Source organism: Schistocerca americana, chromosome 3 (genome assembly GCF_021461395.2).
Source record: "Schistocerca americana isolate TAMUIC-IGC-003095 chromosome 3, iqSchAmer2.1, whole genome shotgun sequence".
Classification (NCBI taxonomy): Eukaryota; Metazoa; Arthropoda; class Insecta; order Orthoptera; family Acrididae; genus Schistocerca; species Schistocerca americana.
The window spans coordinates 7,304,083-7,325,118 of record NC_060121.1 but is presented as its reverse complement, the minus strand read 5'-3'; the positions used below and the strand labels follow the sequence as shown (position 1 = coordinate 7,325,118).

The following is a 21,036-nucleotide window of genomic DNA, read 5'->3' as shown; positions in this document are numbered from 1 at the left end:
TTAAATGATTTTATAAAGAGTACCTGTGTGTGATGTTTTTATTGGTATACAACTTGTTATAAACAAAACTTATTTTTACCATTTAATATGTTTCCAGATATTTACCAGTGGTAAAGATGAAATTGGGTTGATTGTACTTGGTTCTGACAAGACACAGAATCCACTTGGTTACCCAAATGTGAGTGTGGAATTTCCTCTTGCACTGCCTACACGGCAGATGATATCCTTTGTGGAGAAAGCTTTACATGAAAGTGAAATAAAAACAGATTGGATAGATGGTGTTGTTGTTGGCATGCAAGTCTTGAAAGATGAGCTAGAGTAAGTATTTAAAGCTGTCTGTTTCATGGCATTCCTGGAACATGTTCCAGAATGTGTGTTACACAAATCACAGTGACATAGTTGTGACTTTATAAACTTGAATCAATATGTTTTTGTAATGAAAAAGAAACAGAAGGCACAATACCTGCAGAAATAGGAATTTTTTTTGTGTGATTTTACTGTATGATGTTTTTTTACAGTTTTTTAGCTCAATAATTAAGGAGGTATTGATACAAGGCTTTGCCAAAAACCCGTCTGTCACCTACAATTCCAGCCCTGTCACTGGCATTCCGTACCCCACAATATGACTGGGCCACTATGAAAGCAGCCACATCATTGTCAAATTCACTGAAACTACTGCATAGCAATTTGCTTGAGTATGGCTGCAGTTGTGGTCTTCTGTTTGGTTTAAGCACTGCATCAATACCTTCTCTTTATAGCACTCAGAGGTTGCGATCTGCGACTGTTTTTACAAGTGGCAAGAGAACTTTTAATCTAGTTGCTTGTTTTGTCACTGAAAGATGCAAATATTTTAGAATGTAGTGCCCTATGTATATCTGTTAGAATAGCCACAAGGTCTGAAAGTTATTTTCAAATGATTGAGCTCTTCTACAGAGTATTGAAATTCACAGATACTTCCAACCTGGTCCACCAATGTCTTACATACTCCTCTTCCTCCATGGATTGTTTCCAGCATTTGGAGATGAAACATTAGGAAGCAAAACGTGCCTTATAACCAAAATCTAATGAACATATAATTAAATTAAACAAAGATGTAATGTTGCACTCTCAGGTAAGACTGATCTTGAATGCAAAGCCAAAGTGGAAATTAAATGTACGCTGCAACATTCATCTCAGTTTTTGTTATTGAAATTATTCACAGTGCCATAGGGAGAACTGAGTTTATGTGTTTTATAGAGTCAGATACACACTGTGGCACAGAGTGCTGTCTGTTATTCTCCTGACTATGATGTCCAGGAATGGTAGTCTTCATTCTTCTTTGGTCTCCATAGTGAATTTGATTTTGTGGCGTGTGGAGTTCAGATGTACAAAGAAGTCAAGAAGTTTGTCTCTTCCATGAGGCCAGATGACAAGTGTGTTATCCACATAACAGAAGAAGAAGAAGAAGATGGATTTCCATTTGGATGACATCAGGGCCTCTTCCTCGAAGTGCACCGTCAACATATTCACAATCTCTGGTCAGAGTGGGCTGCCTATTGCGACTCCATCTGTTAGCCGGAGGGGGGTGTGCCACGAGTCAGTGAAGTGGGAAAGTTGACCAAGTAATATGCGTGACGTGTCATACCTCGACTGATATTGAGAACAGAATAAAAAATTCAGAGGCATTACTTTTCAGCACATCACAAAACAAATAAAAGACAGTATTGTATGACTACATTATCAAATAATCACAGTTTTAATTGGTCAACTCATACAAATATCTGGATGAAATGAAATGGTGACATAGACTCACTTGTAGGCAAAGCAGAATGCAGACTTCAATTCATTGGTAAGATACTGGAAAATGCAATCAGTCTATAGAGGACATTGCTTACAAAATACTTGTGTTTCCCATTCTAGAATATTGCTTAAGTACGACCCATAACAAATAAGGCTAATGGCAGACATTGAATGTATACAAAATAGTGTAGCATGATTGATCATAGATTTATTTGATGCATGGGAGAGCATCAAGAAGCTACTAAAAATTGGAAATGCCAGACAAGTGAAGATAGACGCCAAATATATGACAAAACCCAACTTATGAAATTTCAGGAACCTGTATTAAGCGAGGTATTTAGGGATTATACAATAACTACATATGTATCACTCCTATAGGGACCATGAAGGCAAGATTAATTACAGCATGCACAGAACCATTTAAAGAATCATTCTACCCACACTCCACATGAGCATTGAATGGGGATAAACCATAATGTGTGGTACAACAATGTACTTTGTCGGACAAACCCACAGTGGTTTATACAGTGTGCATGGAGACATGGAATCAGTTGACAGTAGCTGGGTAATGGTTCATATTGATTCCCATTTCCCTGTTGCAGTAGGTGATCTTATGCCTCTAATTATTTTTTCATTGCTATCTTAACTTGCATTCTCCAATTCAGTTTATTAACCCTTCTTATCTCTTTGTATTAGGGCAAATGTACAGTTAACTTTTAAGGAATTTGTATTTTCAATTTATCAACTGGAGTTTTGTTTCATATGCAGCAACAATGTTACAAATTATTTGTTTCAGTTTCTTTAGAATAATTTGCTGTTTCACAGGTGCCTTGAAGAAAATAAAAGATCTCGAAAGTGTCTTAATGACACCCGATGGCCTCATGTTGACAAGACAGCTGGTTGCCTTGCAGAGGGCAGGGCTTGACGGTCTGAACATCAGCTTAGACACCCTGCAGTCCCAACGCTACAACCAGATCATGAGGAGGAAAGGCTGGGAGCGTGTCATGGCTGGCATAGATCTAGCCTTGCAACTTGAATACGAACCTGTGAAGGTATTACTAGTGCAGCTGTCATCGCATGCAGACTTTCATAAACAAAAGATATAAATCTGTTGTCAAGAATATCAATACAAGAATCACTATTTTAAAGCAGTACGCCCTCACCCTCACCCCCATCCCCGGTCCCACCCTCACCGCTGTCTCCACGCTGCAGCTGTAAGTGAAGGAAGGTGTATTAAGACAGAAGAAGTAAATTTTAGCTGACGATGCTAACAGTTTCGTAGTTTATACAACATAAAAAAGTATGGCTTGCAAGTTTACCAATTATTGTCAACATGAGGCCATCGGTTGTCATTAAGACACTTTTGAGATCTTTTATTTTCTTCAAGGCACCTGTGAAACAGGAAATTATTCTAAAGGAACTGAAACAAATAATTTGTAATTGGTATCTTATATTTTCCTCCCAAGAGAGCATTATGAAACTCAAGATCTTTACAGTTTCTCTTTTTTTCTTTTGTGTCTTTAGTTTAAAATAAGTATCCTCTATTGTGGTGCCATTTTGAAAAAAATACTCGATTGTTTGGAAAAATTATTCTTAATTCTATAGTCACACTTTTGTTGTATCTAAGTACTACTGGTTTCAGTAGCAAGTACCAGCATCAGTTCATCTTATTATCAAAAATTTCTTTGCAAAATAAAAGCTGACCACTGTGGCCAAGCGGTTCTAGGCACTTCAGTCCGGAACCGTGCTGCTGCTACGGTCGCAGGTTCGAATCCTGCCTCAGGCAGGGATGTCCTTAGGTTAGTTAGGTTTAAGTAGTTCTAAATTTGGGGGACTGATGACCTCAGATGTTAAGTCCCATAGTGCTTAGAGCCATTTGAACCATTTTGCAAAATAAAAAGCTTCTGTACAACTGCAAACTAGACATACCATTTTCAGGGTGCAGTTCACATCTATTGAAAGCACAACAGTGACCTTTACTTTTAGTAGATAAGACACCTACTGGGGTAAGTGACTTGATGACTGCACACAAGAAGTTGTCATTTATTCCATATGTAGCTACCATGTAGACTCACTTTTTTCGTATTTGTTTGTCCTTACTCTTCCAAAAGGTTAAACCTTGTCCCTGCAGCCACAGCTTCCTCTCTTCAGCAGTTGTCTTCATCTCCATGTGTGAAGAAAATCCCATTCATTGATCACATTGTTTAAGTAGGATGTTCTCAGTCATCCCCTTGTTTTCTTACCTACGATCTTGCCTTCAGAAATGTTTTTTAAAAGATTATCGTCTCCAGTTAAGTGTCCAGTGTATTTTGCTTTGCCCTGGCCTATAACTTTCAGTGGTTTTTTCTTCTCTCCTATTTCCTTTAATTTTTCTGTCAATGCAGCTAGTTCTTGTACTTCTCCGCCAGAACCACATTTCAGCAGGTTTGAGGCGAGCTTCCTTTGGCTTTTCTAATGTACAGATTTTGCATCTGTGTGTCAGAACACTCCACACAAAGGTCTTTACAAATATTTTGTTAATGTGGAAGCTGATATGTTTATTCAGTTGCAGCTTCTTCTTATTTTGGAAGGAATTCTTCACCTGTGCTATTCTTTTCTTGAATGTCTTGAAATATTGATTGTTTTCTTGCAAAAAGCTACTGAGATATTGAATTTCAGTTGCTTTCTTGAGTTGCTCATTGCCTGTTCTTGTGTCAGTCCTACCTCCACCTCCTTTCTTGTCTGTAGCCATAACTTTTGTCTTCTTTGTATTCATTTTTAGCTTTAGTTTTACCATTTCTAGATTTAAGGCCTGAAACATTTTATTTAGTTCCTACTTTGATTTACTATTGTGATGTCATCAATCTGCAGTGTATATGCATGCAATTAAGTTTCCATATCGACATCATGCTCCAAAAACCACCTAACTGTGTGTGGCAGGGGGTACGTCTCATGCCACCAACTGATCCCCTCTGCCTTGTTCCCCTTGTGAACAGTGCCTGAGAAGAGTGACTGTCAGTACACTTTTGTATTATCTCTAACTTCTCAAATTTTCTTCACGTGATCATTTCGTGAATTGTATATGAGAGAAACTATTATGTTGTCAGACTCTTCTCGGAAACTACTCTCGCGAAATTTGGGTAGTAAATCTTTCCGTGATGCACAACTGCTCTCTTATGGCATCTACCACTGGAGTTGCTGAGCATCTCTGTAATGATCTCACAGTGACTAAATGATCCTGTGACAAAACACTCCGCACTTCGTTGGATCTTCTTTCTCTCTTCTGTCAGTCCTACTGGGTAAGGACACAGGGGTAATTTACATTCACTTAAGATTCTTCCTGTGGATGTTAGTCTGGCATCTGCTTTTCTATTGCAGTTTTATGTGGTCATTCCACTTTAAGGTTGCTCTGGATAGTTACTTCTAGATATTTTATGGTAGATTCTGTTTCCAGCAATTTGTCATTAATAGTGTAGTTGTACAGTATTGGATTTCTTTTCCTGTGTGTGTGTGTGTGTGTGTGTGTGTGTGTGTGTGTGTGTGTGTGTGTGTGTGTGTGTGTGTGTGAGTGATATGTTACATTTATTTATGTGCAGGGTCAACTGCCAGAGCCTGCATCATTCACCAATCCTCTGCAGGTCATTGTGCAAATTGATACTGCCTTCTGTTGTTGCTACTTTCTGATGGACAAGTGTAGTACCTGTGAACAATATTAAGGAGCCTCTGACACTTTCTACTGGATCATTTATATACATTGTAAATGTAATGGTCCTATCACATTTCCATGGCGTATTCCAGAAATTACCTTTTCATTCTGGTCATCTTTTCTTTGTTGTTGTTATTACTTTCTTGATGAAAATATTAAGGAAGTAAGGTGATAGAAGGCACCCGTCTCTCACTGCCCTTCTGGTTTTCCTTCTTTCATATCCGGTTCAGTACTCTGACTTTTGTATATACTCAAAATCAATCATCTGTCCTTCCACTTTGGACATTACTTTAAGGAATGATGATATAATGGTAATCTGTTTAATAAACAATATTTTAACGATACACTTTGCTTTCCAATCATATAGTGGCTTGATGATGGAATTTGATACTGAAATTAGTGATCATTAGACAAAATAAAAGTGAAGCTATAATAAAAAAAAGTAATATTTTGGATCATGTCAGTTGTTGTTCCAAACAACAGCATGTCAGAAATAGGTTCAAATGGCTCTGAGCACTATGCGACTTAACTTCTGAGGTCATCAGTCACCTAGAACTTAGAACTAATTAAACCTAACTAACCTAAGGACATCACACACATCCATGCCCGAGGCAGGATTCGAACCTGCGAACGTAGCGGTCATTCGGTTCCAGACTGTAGCGCCTAGAACCACACGGCCAGTCCGGCTGTCCAGGAATAGGTACTAAATTATTTGTCCGCTGATGACCTCACAGCTTAGAACACTAAAACACAAATGTTAATTGTTTGTTATGTGCCCTGGTAGAGTTCACAACTGATTACAGTTCACGATTGGTTGTTGGAGATTGGGCGTTACTCACATAGTGTATTTAGTGCACAGTGCAGAAAAAGGCAGTGTCCAGAAAAAAAACAAGTGTAAAGGCAAAAGTTTCATGACAGGATGTTGTGTCACCATACTTGGAAGACAATTATAGCCAAAGACAGAAATTTAAAAGAAACTGGCTCATTTGAGCTGCGGAGACCTAGTTGAGGATTCTCAGTAGATAATTGTTAGCACAGTAGAATTTATAAAGAGACAATGTCAGTTCATGTGAGGGAAGGTTGATTGGTAAGTACCTATCAGCTTTCTCATAAAACTCACAATTTGAAGAATACACATCAAGGAAAAGGTAGAAGTCCAACAGTGTCAAATCTAGACAATAATATCGATCATCCAGCAGTTTTGCAAAATCCCCAGTTGTACTTACTTTACTTACTTACTTACTTACTTACTAACTTACTCAGATTTGCTGTGTACCATACAAGGAACTGGTTTCACAGAGTTCACTCGATCAGCTGCCAAGTTCACACCTTCCTCCAAGTTTGTGTCCATGCATTGAAGATTCATTGCAAAAGTTCCAGGTGTTAAAAGGTCTTCCTGTACATCTGTATCTGTCCATTGATTTCCACAACAGTGTTGATTTTGGGATTCTTCCACCTTACATGCGTAGAACATAACCTGCAATCTTCAGTCTTCTTTCAACAATAATTACGTGCAGGCTGTGTAGACCTCGTATTCTCAGCACTTCATCGTTTGTAACTTGGTTGGGTTAACATCTTCAGAATTCATCTCTAGCATTGTTGGTGAAAAATATGGAGACTGTGTGCTGATTTTACTGATATTTTCCAAGTCTCACACATATAAATGATAAAGGAGTACAGTCAAAGCTTTGTTGACATATTACAGACCTAATTACCATATGGACTGATTTTCCAGTTCTGCTGGTGATTTCTGCATCTGTGACCTCATTATTACATATAAAGCTACCAAGATATGGCAATCTGTCAACATCTTGTAGTATCTTCTATTGCACTGTAATCAGGGAAGAGACGAGTAATTTCCACTTACTTTGCACATTCTGTTTGTGCAATTGAAAGGATACCAAATAAATTAAAAGGGTGGTGCACAAAATATGTCAAAACTCAGCTGCAGAAGCAATGAAAAAAAGCATGTCAAAATTTAAAAGAATGCAAAATCTCCAAGATTAGCGATGTTTTACTGAAGCTCGAAACTTAGGGTGGGTTTCAGTGCAAGATGTGTTTAATAGTTCCCATAGAGAAACTTCATTTTGAAATCTGGAAGAAAATCCAAAGAGGTTCTGGTTGCATGTGTAGTACACCAATGGCAAGACACAACCAATACCTTCACTTCTCAATAGCTGTGGTAATGTTACTGATGACAGTGCTACTAAAGCAGGGTTACTAAACACGGATTTCTGAAATTTCTTCACCAAAGACAACAAAGTAAATATTGCAGTATTCAAATCAAGAACAACTGCAACTGTGAGTAACTTAGTAGTAGCTCTCCTCAGTGTAATAAAGCTGTTATGTTTCTTTCAGAGAATGCTGATACAATAGCTCCTTTAGAAATCATATATAGCTGCTCATTTGATAAAGATCCATACCTAGAGACTGAAAAGTTGCACAGGTCACACCAATGCTCAAGAAAGAAAAGAGGAGTAATCTATTAAATAACAGACTCATATCACTAATGTTGATTTGCATTAGGATTTTGGAACATATATTGTGTTTGAATATTATGAATTATCTCAAAGATAATGATTCATTGATAAATAGCCAAGATAGATTCAGAAATATCAACCTTTTAAAACACAGCTAGCTCTTTAGTCACACAAAGTAATAAGTGCTGTCGTCTGGGGATCTCAAATTTATTCCATATTTGTAGATTTCCAGAAGACTTTTTGAAACAGTCCCTCACAAGCATTTTCTAATCATATTGTGTGCCTATGGCGTATTGTCTCAGTTGTGCAACTGGATGTGTGGTTTCCTGTCAGAAAGGTCACAGTTCATAGTAATTGATGGAAAATCATCAAGTAAAACAGAAGTGATATCTGAAATTCCTCAAGGAAGTGTTATAGACCACCTGCTGTTGCCGATCTACATTAACAATTTAAGAGAGAATCTGAGCAGTCCTCTTAGATGATGCTATCATTTACAGTCTTGCAAATCATTTACTGTCTTGTAAAGTGATCAGATGATCAAAATGAACTGCAAAATGATTTAGGCTACGTATCCATATGATGCAAAAAGTGGTAACTGACCTTAAATAATAAAAGTTGTTATGTCATCCGCATGAGTAGTAAAAGGCATCTACTAAATTTTGGTTACATGATAATTCACGCAGATCTGAAGGCTGTGAAGTCTACTGAATACTTAGGAATTACATTTACAAATAACCTTAATTGGAATGCTCACATAGATAATGCGGTGGGAAAGCAAACAAAAGACTGTGATTTAATAGTAAAACATTTAGAAGATTAGGATTACTAAAGAGACTATCTACAACTATACTTGTCAGTCCTCTTTTGGAGTATTCTGCATGGTGTGGGATCCTTACCAGATAGGACTGACAGAGGACATCATTTAAAAGTTCAAAGAAGGGCAGCTCATTTTGTATTATTGGCAAACAGGAAAGTGCATGCCACAGATATCGCATGTGAATTGGGGTAGCAGTCATTAAAGCAAAAGCAATTTGCTGGAGCAGGTACTTAAAATTTCAATCATCAACTTTCTCCTCCGAATGTGAAAATATTTTGTTAGAGCCCTCTTACATAGGGAGAAATGATCATTGTAATAAAATAGAGAAATCAGAGCTTGTACGGAAATATTGAAGTGTTTGTTTTTCCTCAAATGCTGTAGGGGAGTGGAATGGTAGATAAAGAGGTTGAGGGTGGTTCTCTGAACCCTCTGCCAGCATTTAATTGTGAATTACAGACTAGTCATGCAGATATAGATTATGTAGATAGGCTTTCAATATTGTGCACTGATTCTCTAATTTTATACATTGCTCAAATACTTTCGTGCCGCTTTGGAGTGCCCCCTTTAAAATAACACTTTACCAGTGTTCTTAATATGTATTTTGGTAACCAGGTTGATAAGAAGTTACAACAATCCTCTCTTATTACTCCCCAGTTTTGGGTTTTATTAATGAACAAAATCGCCACAGTGTTCCATAACAATTACGGGCTGAAGTTTCCTGCTGATGGAACCAATATGATTTTCTGTGTTTCTGAGCATACAGGTTGTGTACGCTGTTTGGAGTCTGGTGTATGCTGAATCAAATGTTTTTATTGTTGTGATCTTCCATCTGAAGATTGGTTTCATGGAGTTGACCATGCTAGCCTATCCTGTGTGACCCTCTTCACCTCTGCATAACTACTGCAGCGTACAATAACTTGAACTTGCTTACTGCAGTCAGTTTTTGGTCTCCTACAGTTGTTACCCCCATTATATTCACAGAGGACCACATATTGTGGAAATTGCATATTGTAATGTAGGATGCAATAATAACGTACGGAAAGTTTCTGTTGAAAATTACGAATTATTTAGGAATAAAGGAGGTGGCTCACCAAAAGGCAGAAGCACTGTCTCATCGATAGGCACATGAACAAAAGGTATGTAGAATGAGATTTTCACTGTGCGGTGGAGTGTGCACTGATATGAAAATTTCCTGGCAGATTAAAACTGTGTGCCAGACCAAGAGTCGAACTTGGGACCTTTGCCTTTCATGCGCAAGTGCTCTACCATCTGAGCTATCCATGCACGACTCACAACCCGTACTCACAGCTTTACTTCCACCAGTACCTCGTCTTCTACATTCCAAACTAAAAGGTACGTTGCTTGGCGAGCTTCCAGAATGCACTTTCTTTTTCTGGCTGTAGGGAAAACATGAGCACGAGCACACTTTCACACACACACACACACACACACACACACACACACACACACACACACACACACTCACATGCGCGTCTCCTTATTTTGTGGTCGCTCAACTGCCAGCTCTTTACTGGCCCACGGTGAGTGTTCTGGAGTGAGGTGGGGCTTTAGAGTGGGGTAGGATGGGGTGGGTTGAGGCAATGTGAGGGATGGAGAGAGATGGGAGGGGTTTGGAGGGAAGCATTTAGTGGCTCGTGGGAGAGTGGGGAGCCATCTGTGGGCTAGCTAGGGGTGCAGGTAGAGGGGTCAGGTGACAGACAGCTGGGTACTCATAGACTAGGGTGTGACGTGAGATAACAGCACACAACTAGCTGATTGCGAGGGGGGGAAGAGGGGGGGGGGAGGGGCGTGTGTGTGTGTGTGTGTGGGGGGGGGGGGGAGGGGGCTGGGAGTTAACTTGGATTTAGACCAGGAAGCAAAGGATGTGCTGTAAGTATGGCTACGAAAGTTGAGTATTCTTAAATAAGATCAGCTGGTGCCAATGTATTGGAAAGTAACTGGCACACAAAGTGCAATTGTGGCTCCTTTTTCTTTATGAATTTTAAATAGTCTGCAGAGCAAATTGAATTAGGAGGATCAGGCATTTGTGTGGGTCTAGGAAAGTAAATTGTAGGGCCAGATAAAAGGCGCGCAAGACAGGAGGGGTACTACTGCTCATCACTGCTGTATCGTGCTACTAGTACGTGTCTGTGTGAGTGCACCGAGAGTGGTGTTGCCGTACTTGCGTCTTTAAATTGGTCACCGACTGATCATTGCAGGCTGGCTGCTGGAGGCCGTCTCTGGGAGCCAAGCGTGCCGTGCGGTCCCTGCCATGCCATCTGCTGGCGACTTGCACATATGTAAGTGTGGAACAGTGCTGACTGACTCTCTGTGTGATTCTAGTTTGTAATGTGCACATCAGCGTTCTGTGTCTTGTTGAGTCCTTAGAGGCATATTGTTCGGAGGTTATTATTAAAGCCATATTTGTGCGACTTGGATCACACTTCAGTATTACTTGGTTAGTACATCACCACAAACATAAGGACCAGGGATGTACATGCTTTGACAGTTTGCTACGTCTCTTTCTTCTAGGACTGACATGGTAGCTGCCTTGCATTTCTTAATGACTCTGACCTTGTCAACCACAAACCGAATCGTAGTACAGTCATGATTTCCCTGAAGAGATTACATGACAGCAGAGACTTGTAAAATTGTGTTACCCATTTCTCTAGCCAGTGAAGATTCATTCTATACCTTCAGATACAGTGTCATGTAGGAGTAGAACAGCAAGAAATACGTAGCTCCTCTAACAGTAATGACAGTTTATCACCTCCCAACACTACATGTGCCAATGTTTCAGTGAATTTTTGAATATGTTTGTTAACAGATTCATCAACATAAGAAAAATTTATGATCTCAGTAGCATCTTATTTCTTAACTCATACTTTACTATTCATCAGAATCTTCATCGCTGCTCTTTAATTCGTCAGAGCTCCCTGCTGTACTTTGTTTCATTTCATAGTCAGAATTAGTTGAAATACCACCTATCGTATTTACTCAAATCTAAGCCGCACTCAAACCTGAAAAATGAGACTCGAAATAAAGGAAGGAAAAAAAAAAATTCCCGAATCTAAGCCGCACCTGAAATTTGAGACTCGAAGTTGAAGGGGAGAGAAAAGTTTTAGGCCGCACCTCCAAATCGAAACAAAGTCAGTCCATTGTAATATGAGACACAATTTAGTTCGAGTGAATGACGATACAGCTACAGTAGTTTGGTTCGAGTCGTAAGCGTAGCACTTAAGCTTTACCAGGTAGCCATTGCTATGCGTCAGGCGCTCCGTCCGTATTTATACTGGTACCCTTCCTTTTTCACGTGCTTCATCTGGTTTGAATCGATTGCTTATTTTGCTTTGATCTGATAAGTGCCATTTTCCTTGTTATAGGCGTTTATGTCACTCTAAGCTGAAAATGCATTACTGTACTGTGTCATGCATTGTTTGTCGCATTCTGATAGTGCGTGTTTGCAGCCTTTCGTCGCTCGCGGCATGGCTTGCTTTTGTGCACGCTACCGCCGCTTACAATAAAAAAAAAAAAAAAAAAAAAAAAAAAAAAAAAAAAAAAAAACAGAGAGAGAAATTGTCTCATTAGCAGAACAATGGCAAGAGACTACTATTTCTTGTTACTTACACTGCTGCTTTCTTTGATAATGATCAACAAGAACCAAATAATAGACTGCGTATGATAGAACATGTTCTGAACGAGAGTTAGGCGAAAATTTTTCTCCATTTGAAAATCTTTGCGGCCGCTTCCTTAGTACATCAAATTCTGCACAGAAATTAGAGTCATCTTAGATTTAAAAATCTAGTCAGTTGCCGTGCTTCAGTTCTGACTGTATCACTATTAGGCATAAGAATAATATGAATATAAACATGACACGATACGTATATTCTTCCGCATTTGCTGTTGTCTCACTCTAGTTTCGTAGTTTATTAGGCAGACAGGATTTAAATAAGATAGCAGCAAACACGAAAGAATACGTGGCAAAATGTTTACATTCGTATTACTCTTATGATGAAGAGAATACTGCATGTGATTCACATTTCATCAGTTTCCTATTAGCAACCATCTCTTCTCACAGGTAGGAAAACATTCAGAACGTAGAGTTGGCCATATTGACAAACATCCCAAACAGTCTTGCCAGTCGGATATTCATAATACATTGAAGTTCTGCTACATTCGAAGATTAACAATACGGAATTTGTATTTACTTCTTTGGATAATGTATGAAAATTGTCTTCCACCTTTTTTTTTTTAATTTATTTACTGACGCAGAGGTTTTGGCGCCAGTATTTATCTTTGTGCCTATGAAGCATGCCTGTGTAGCACTACATATATTCGACGGCAGAAGTTAGTTGTTTCAGCACCTACTGACATTTTTCAGAACTTCCACTTGCTTTGCACTCGATTCTAAGCCGCAGGCGGTTTTTTGGATTACAAAAACCGGAAAAAAAGTGCGGCTTGGATTTGAGTAAATACTTCTTAAGTATTATCTTTCAAGTCAACACCTGCTAATCTGTGAGACCGAAATGATGAGCCATACTACTCTATTTCACTGTGCCTGTTTGTTTCATTTGTATAACATTTTATTCCATCATAGATGCTGCACTTACAGTTTCATATATGCATTGCAGCAGCAGACACAATAAAAGTAGCAATCAGCAGTGCTTAGTTTGTTGAATGGGTAAAAAATATGCCATTGTCCCAGTTCCACATATCCCCAAAATTTGATTCTGCCAAATTCTGTACTCTCTGAAATCGAATGTTTAATCCAAAGATGAAAGTGAACAAGTTTGATGCAGTATTGCTAATATTGTTTATTACGCATCTTGCTGAATGAAGAGCATACCGTGTCTTTTCTGAAAGGTTTGGAGAAGTAACGCACATACCAGTTTTCTAAAAACTTACATTGAGATTGTGCTCTCCTTCCTCTTGTACAGATTAGTAGAGCCCTTCGGATTACTCCACAATATGCCTCTTGGCAAGGTGGTAACGACAGTATTATGAAAAGGATAGATTGGCACTCACTGTATAGTGTAGATGTTGTGTTGCTGGCACGGCGTGGGAGGGGGGGGGGGGGGGGGGGGGGGAAACACCACCTATTAAACACGTAAGCTTTTGGTGCAAACCCCCCCCCATTCCCACACACACACACACACACACACACACACACACGCGCAAATGCAGATCACACATACATGACCACTGTCTCTGGCTGCTAGGGCCAGACTGGGAGCAACTGCGCATAATGGGAGAAACAACGGTCATGGGTGTGTGTGTGTGTGTGTGTGTGTGTGTGTGTGTGTTTTGTCCACTTTGGAAGAAGACTTTCTGATCGAAAGCTTACTTGTTTAGTAGTCTTTTTGTTGTGCTTGTCTGTGACCTAACATTTCCTGTATACAGTGAATAGCAATGTATCTTTTTTATAATATGGTCATTATTCCAGCCTAGATTTTCTATTGTTTGTTTCCTTTTAAGACCTTATAAAGACAGTTACTGGCAATTTCTTTTTTTCTTATTGGAGAAAAGTAAAACCATATGGGGGCCAGACGTAGATTGTAAATGAATATGGAATAGAGTATTTTTATTCTCCCTGTATGCAGTGTCAATAACGTCACCTCACACACTTCGTTTCTGGCAGCACCTCCTTCTCAACACATGACTGTCCCCCACCATCTCACCATAGTCTTCAAGTTATATCCTATAGCACTTCTGGGTGGACAAATAGATGAAGGATGTAGTTTAAAACAGTATAACTAAACTTAAAAGTCAAACTACCCTTTTATAGAGACTGCCATCGTTATTTAAACATACTAAACAACATCAAAACAGTCAAAAGAAATTTTTTTTCAAAAGAGCAGAAAATTGTAGTGAAATTCATGAAAGGATTGTTTTAAATTGTTATATCTTAAATCAATAAGTATGTCAGCATTTCCCAGGATTTTCTGGCTTAATTAAGACTAGGTCATGCCACCACAGTGGTCAGACAGTGGACTTGCCTTCGAGAGAACAAAGGACCCGAGACCCATCGGGCCACCAAAATTTGGGTTTCCCTTGATTTCCCTAATTGATTTAAGGCAAATGCTGGGATGGTTCCTTTGAAAAAGATGACATTTGGTTGAGGAAGCTAATTTCTGTGGCAGGTCTGATGACACAGTGCTGGTGGAAGCACGAGTATTTCAGAGCACACCAATCATTGCACATTGTTAAACATAGGGCTCTGCTGTAGACAACCCCTGTATGTTCCCATGTTGACAACACTGTTGAATTACAATTTCTGTGGCTCAGGATCATTGAGATTGGGCAGTGAATCAATAGAAATGTGTCATCTGGTTGAATCATTCGTGTTTCGCATTACACCTGCTTGACGGTTTTGTGCACATACACTGTCAACAGAGTGAATTGGTGCTTGAAAGGTGCACTTTGCTACAGACTTAGGCCAGTGGGAGCAATATTATGCTATGGAGGACATTCACCTGGTCTTCTATGGGTCCTGTGGTAGTAACTGAAGGCTCCATAACAGCTTTGTTCTGTGTGAACATTATTGTGCACTGTCCGCACTCTGTCCCTAATGAAGGTGACATGTTTCAACAATATGACTTTCAGTGTCACGAGGCCAGAATCAAATTCACCCCTTCTGAATCTGATGGAATACATCTGCGATGATATCAGATACCAGTTCTGCACCCAGAAACCACTGATCTCCAATTTATGGGAATTACATGACCTGTGCTTAGACATGCGGTGCTGCATAATGCTGGGAACATACCTCACATAATGTTGGGAACATACCTGAAATTTATTGAACTTGTCCCACACAAAATCACTGCTGTATTGTGTTCCAACAGTGGACAAACACATTATCAAACAGGATGTCATAGTGTTTTGTCTCATCAGTTTATATATTCAATGCTTGAATGAAAGGTGTGCTCTTTTCCTTTTTTCTGCCATTGCGTGTATGTGTAAAGCAGGATGTTCTACCATATGGGCTTGTTTATATGAAAGCTGTCAGTGTTACTACCTGCACAGATACTAAATGCTCCTTTTGTGAAGACCTTTTATCTTGAGAACACTTTTAACTTTGTTTCACAAATGGCAGCACAGTTTCAAGAAAGCTTCATAATTTAATGTAATAGTTAAAATAATACCTTCAGCAAAAGATGTGTGCTTTGGAGTGGGAAAAAGGATTGGAGATGTATGTAGTTTAATTTTCTTAAATTGTTAAGAAGGTTAACAGTTTGGCATGCTAAGATAAATTCCCACATTCTCTAAAAAGAGAGAAAAAGATTAATTTAACAGAATCAGTGAGGTATACAAATATAACAACAGACTTGTAGAACCATTATTTTGTAGGTTAGATTAGATTAGATTCAGCTTTTGTTCCAAGACCCAAAACATGAGATGATTCTCATGGGTGAGTAACATGCCAGAAAGTATAACATAAAAAATATAAAACATTTGAATACCCTGATCATTTGTCAGGAGATTGTCAAACTAGGTGAATACAATACAAACTGTAACAGCTAATATTTTCAGAATTGATACGCTGTCAGACCGAAACATTGTTATGCACTATTCATAAATTTATCAAACAAAAAGTACATAATCTTGACTGTTATGACAAAGTGCTCTCAGAACTGAAATCTAACAGACATTCTTATTTAAGCTGGCCTAACAGCCACTGTTAAGATATTCATGTATAGAGTAGGATGAGTTGCCTATCAAAAAGTCTTTCAAACTCTGTTTAAACCATGCTTTATCTGATACCAAGTTTTTAATGGTGTCTTTCTTCCACAGATAATTTGTGTTGTAATGCGAGGTTTTAATGAAGATGAAGTGTGCAGTTTTGTGGAGTTAACAAAAGAGAAAAATGTTGATGTAAGATTTATCGAGTACATGCCTTTCAGCGGCAACAAATGGAATGATGGGAAGATGGTCTCCTTTAGTGAAATGCTCCAAATAATTAGAAAGCAGTGGCCTGATTTTGATCCTCTTCCCAATGGGCCCAATGATACCTCAAAGGTACGTGCAGTATTACATATGAACATACATTGAAAATAATTTAATGTTTATGACTTACTACCGATCACAAGAATACTTCACATCTGCTGGTGGTATGAGAGATGGACTGGTTTAGTTACATATTTCTCATCCCATTCAGTAAGTCTGTCCTGGCCTGGGTTTCTCTGCAGCTTCTTTGCAACTCTCCCCATTTCCTAAACCTTGACAATCCTTTTATTTCTTCCCTTTTCCTTCCCCTTCATTGTTTCTGCCAGAAGAAGAAGCCACTGACTCCAAAAGCTTGCACATTTCCATAACTTTAAGGGGAGTTAAAAGGGGAAAACATTCTTTTTCACTTTTTTGGGTTTTTATCTGATTATAAAATTTGCAATTCTCCAACTAAAATGATATGTATATTACTTATAAACTTGTGTGGGAAGTATTTTATTTTATTTTCTAAAATATAATCTACACCAGTTGAAAATGTTAAAATTTTTACATGCATTACGTCAAGACCTAATAAAATCGGTAATTTCTTATATAGAGGGTAGTCCATTGATTGTGACCGGGCCAAATATCTCACGAAATAAGTGTCAAACGAAAAAACTACAAAGAAAGAAATTTGTCTAGCTCGAAGGGGGAAACCAGCTGGCGCAATGGTTGGCCTGCTATAAGGCGCTGCCATAGCTCAAACTGATATCATCTGTGTTTTTTTTAAATAGGAACCCCATTTTTTATTACATATTCGTGTAATACGTAAAGAAATATGAATGTTTTAGTTGGACCACTTTCTTCGCTTTGTGATAGATGTCGCTGTAATAGTCACAAACATATGTTTCATAATTTTAGACGAACAGTTGGTAACAGGTAGGTTTTTTAAATTAAAATACAGAATGTAGGTACATTTGAACATTTTATTTCGGTTGTTCCAATGTGATACATGTACCTTTGTGAACTTATCATTTCTGAGAACGCATGCTGTTATGGCGTGATTACCTGTGAATACCACATTAATGCAATAAATGCTCAAAATGATTTCTGTCAACCTCAATGCCTTTGGCAATACGTGTAATGACATTCCTCTCAACAGTGAGTAGCTCGCCTTCCGTAATGTTCGCACATGCATTGACAATGCACTGACGCATGTTGTCAGGCATTGTCGGTGGATCACGATATCAAATATCCTTCAACTTTCCCCACAGAAAGAAATCCGGGGATGTCAGATCCAGTGAACGTGCGGGCCATGGTATGGTGCTTTGACGACCAATCCACCTTTCATGAAATATGCTATTCAATACTGCTTCAACCGCACGCAAACTATGTGCCGGACATCCATCATGTTGGAAGTACATCGCCATTCTGTCATGCAGTGAAACATCTTGTAGTAACATTGGTAGAACATTACGCAGAAAATCAGCATACATTGCACCATTTAGATTGCCATCGATAAAATGGGGGCCAATTATCCTTCCTCTCTTAATGCCACACCATACATTAACCTGCCAAGGTCGCTGCTGTTCCACTTGTCGCTGCCATCGTAGATTTTCCGTTGCCCAATAGTGCATATTATGGCGGTTTAGGTTACCGCTGTTGGTGAATGATGCTTCATCGCTAAATAGAACGCATGCAAAAAATCTTTCATCATCCCGTAATTTCTCTTGTGCCCTGTGGCAGAACTGTACATGACGTTCAAAGTCATCATCATGCAATTCATAGTGCATAGAAATATGGTACGGGTGCAATCGATGTTGATGTAGCATTCTCAACACCGACGTTTTTGAGATTCCCAATTCTCGCCAATTTGTCTGCTACTGATGTGAGGATTAGCTGCCCCAGCAGCTAAGACATCTACTAGGGCATCATCATTTGTTGCAGGTTGTGGTTGGTGTTCCACATGTGGCTGGACACTTCCTGTTTCCTTAAATAATGTAACTATCCGGCGAATGGTTCGGACACTTCGATGATGTCGTCCAGGATACCGAGCAGCATACATACAAGCAGCATACAAGGGGCACACGCCCCTTGGGCATTTTGATCACAATAGCCATACATCAACATGATATCGACCTTTTCCGCAATTGGTAAACGGTCCATTTTAAAACGGGTAATGTATCATGAAGCAAATACCGTCCGCACTGGCGGAATGTTATGTGATACCACATACTTATATGTTTGTGACTATTACAGCAGCTGGCCGGAGTTGCCGAGCGGTGCTAGGCGCTACAGTCTGGAAACGTGCGACCGCTACGTTCGCAGGTTCGAATCCTGCCTCGGGCATGGATGTGTGTGATGTCCTTAGGTTAGTTAGGTTTAAGTAGTTCTAAGTTCTAGGGGACTGATGACCTCAGAAGTTAAGTCCCATAGTGCTCAGAGCCATTTGAACCATTTTTGACTATTACAGCCCCATCTATCACAAAGCGAAAAAAGTGGTCCAGCTAAAACATTCATATTTCTTTACGTACTACATGAGTATGTAATAAAAAATGGGGGTTCCTATTTTTAAAAAATGCAGTTGATATGAGTTTGACCTATGGCAGTGCCATCTAGCAGGCCAACCATAGCGCCATCTGGTTTCTCCCTTCAAGCTAGACGAATTTCATTCTTTGTAGTTTTTTCATTTGATGCTTATTTCGTGAGATATTTGGCCCGGTCACTATCAATGGACCACCCTGTAGAAAGCTGTGGATTACTGTGTTACAAATGTTAAATTATGTGTTTCTATTGGTAGCACTGTCAAAAATAGTATCGTATCTTTTCATAGTATAAACATGCTTTGTATATCGAAGTGCTAACGTTCTTCCGAGGAAAAGTGACGAATAGACTGGTAAATCTCTCAAAAAGTATGACTCCAAAATGAAGTGTTTTTAAGAAATGTGGGTTTCATGGTAATAAATTTTTGTATAAAGAGAAACTTTGCGTTCAGCATGTGGTGTGTGAAGTTACAGACAACAAAATACTGGCAAACTCATGAGTATCTAGCGAAACACCCATTAGTGCTTCGAAGATTAAAATGAAACATAGTGATAACACAGTTATCTCAAAACAAAACTCATGTAAACGGTAGGTTAGGTTATATTCTGATACATTTACACAACCTAACAGGGGTGTTATGTGAATGTGCGTGCTGTATGTATGTGGAGGGCCAGTTAGTTTACATGAAGACATTGAGGTATCAAATGGACTAGCCAGGAAACGTATCATTAATTCTGCCTGTTGTAAATATACTCATTCATTTTGGAATTCTGATAAGTGTAAAGATAATTATTTTGAAATAAATGTTAGGTGGTTTTATGGATTGAGAGCTATTGGCAAAGGTTACACTGCAGCAGAAACAATGTGTGTCATGATGTATATGCCACGCCCACTTTGTAAAATGGACAAGTATGCAGGATTTATTGGAGCTGCTGTGAAATCTGCTGCATGTGAGTCAATTAAGTGTGCTGCAAATGAAGCTGCTGAAATAAACGATGGTATGATTGACATATCCGTAGCTTTTGGGGCACTTGGTAGAAGCGCAGCTGCATTTCTAAGAATTCTGTTGCTACAGTGACCAGTGTGGATACTGGAAAGCTAATAGATTTCCAGATTTTAACCAAACATTGTTATAAGTATAAATCAGGGCATGAAGAAGGGCATATCTGTGACAGAAATTATGAAGGACAACTAGTCGTACGGAGGCCTGTGCAGCTGTTGAAATTTATAATCGATCTGTAAACTAAAGGCGAGTGTGTTACACTAAGTTCTTAGGTTATGCAGACTCAAATGCATATAACATTGTAGTAGCCACTCAGCCTTATGGTGAGAAGCTTATCACAGAACTGGAATGTGTTGGTCATGTCCAGAAGAGGATGGGTACCAGATTGAGGAAGTTGAAACAAAGTTTGAGAGACAAGAAACTTTCAGGTGGTAAGACCATAAGAAGCAGGCTGACAGACAAAATGATTGATCAACTACAACAGTATTATGAGATTGCCATTAGAAATAATACTGAGGATTTGTTGAAATTGAAGCAGGCAGTATGGGCTACCTTCTTCCACAGACTGTCAGCTGATGATAAACCAGTACACCATCTTTGCCCTCCTGGATCTGGTTCATGGTGCAATTACCGCAATGCCCAGTACTCAAACAGGTCATACAGCCATAAACATTCTATCCCAGCAGCAGTTGTGGATATCATAAAACCTGTTTACAGAGACCTGGCAATCTGGAATTATTGAAGAAGTGTCTGCATTGTCAGACTCAAAATCCCAATGAGTCGTTCAATAATCTTATAGTGT

At 39.0% G+C, this 21,036-nt stretch overlaps 1 protein-coding gene across 1 annotated transcript in view; it reads left to right on the top strand.

The window, feature by feature from the left end:
- The first annotated feature begins 16,570 nt into the window (after window positions 1–16,570).
- Window positions 16,571–21,036, top strand: part of LOC124605746 (molybdenum cofactor biosynthesis protein 1-like) — a 41,961-nt gene continuing 37,495 nt past the window's right edge. The window contains exon 1 of the mRNA XM_047137625.1: window positions 16,571–16,780. Within this exon, the coding sequence (XP_046993581.1) occupies window positions 16,571–16,780 (210 nt within the window). The remainder of the gene's footprint in view (window positions 16,781–21,036) is intronic.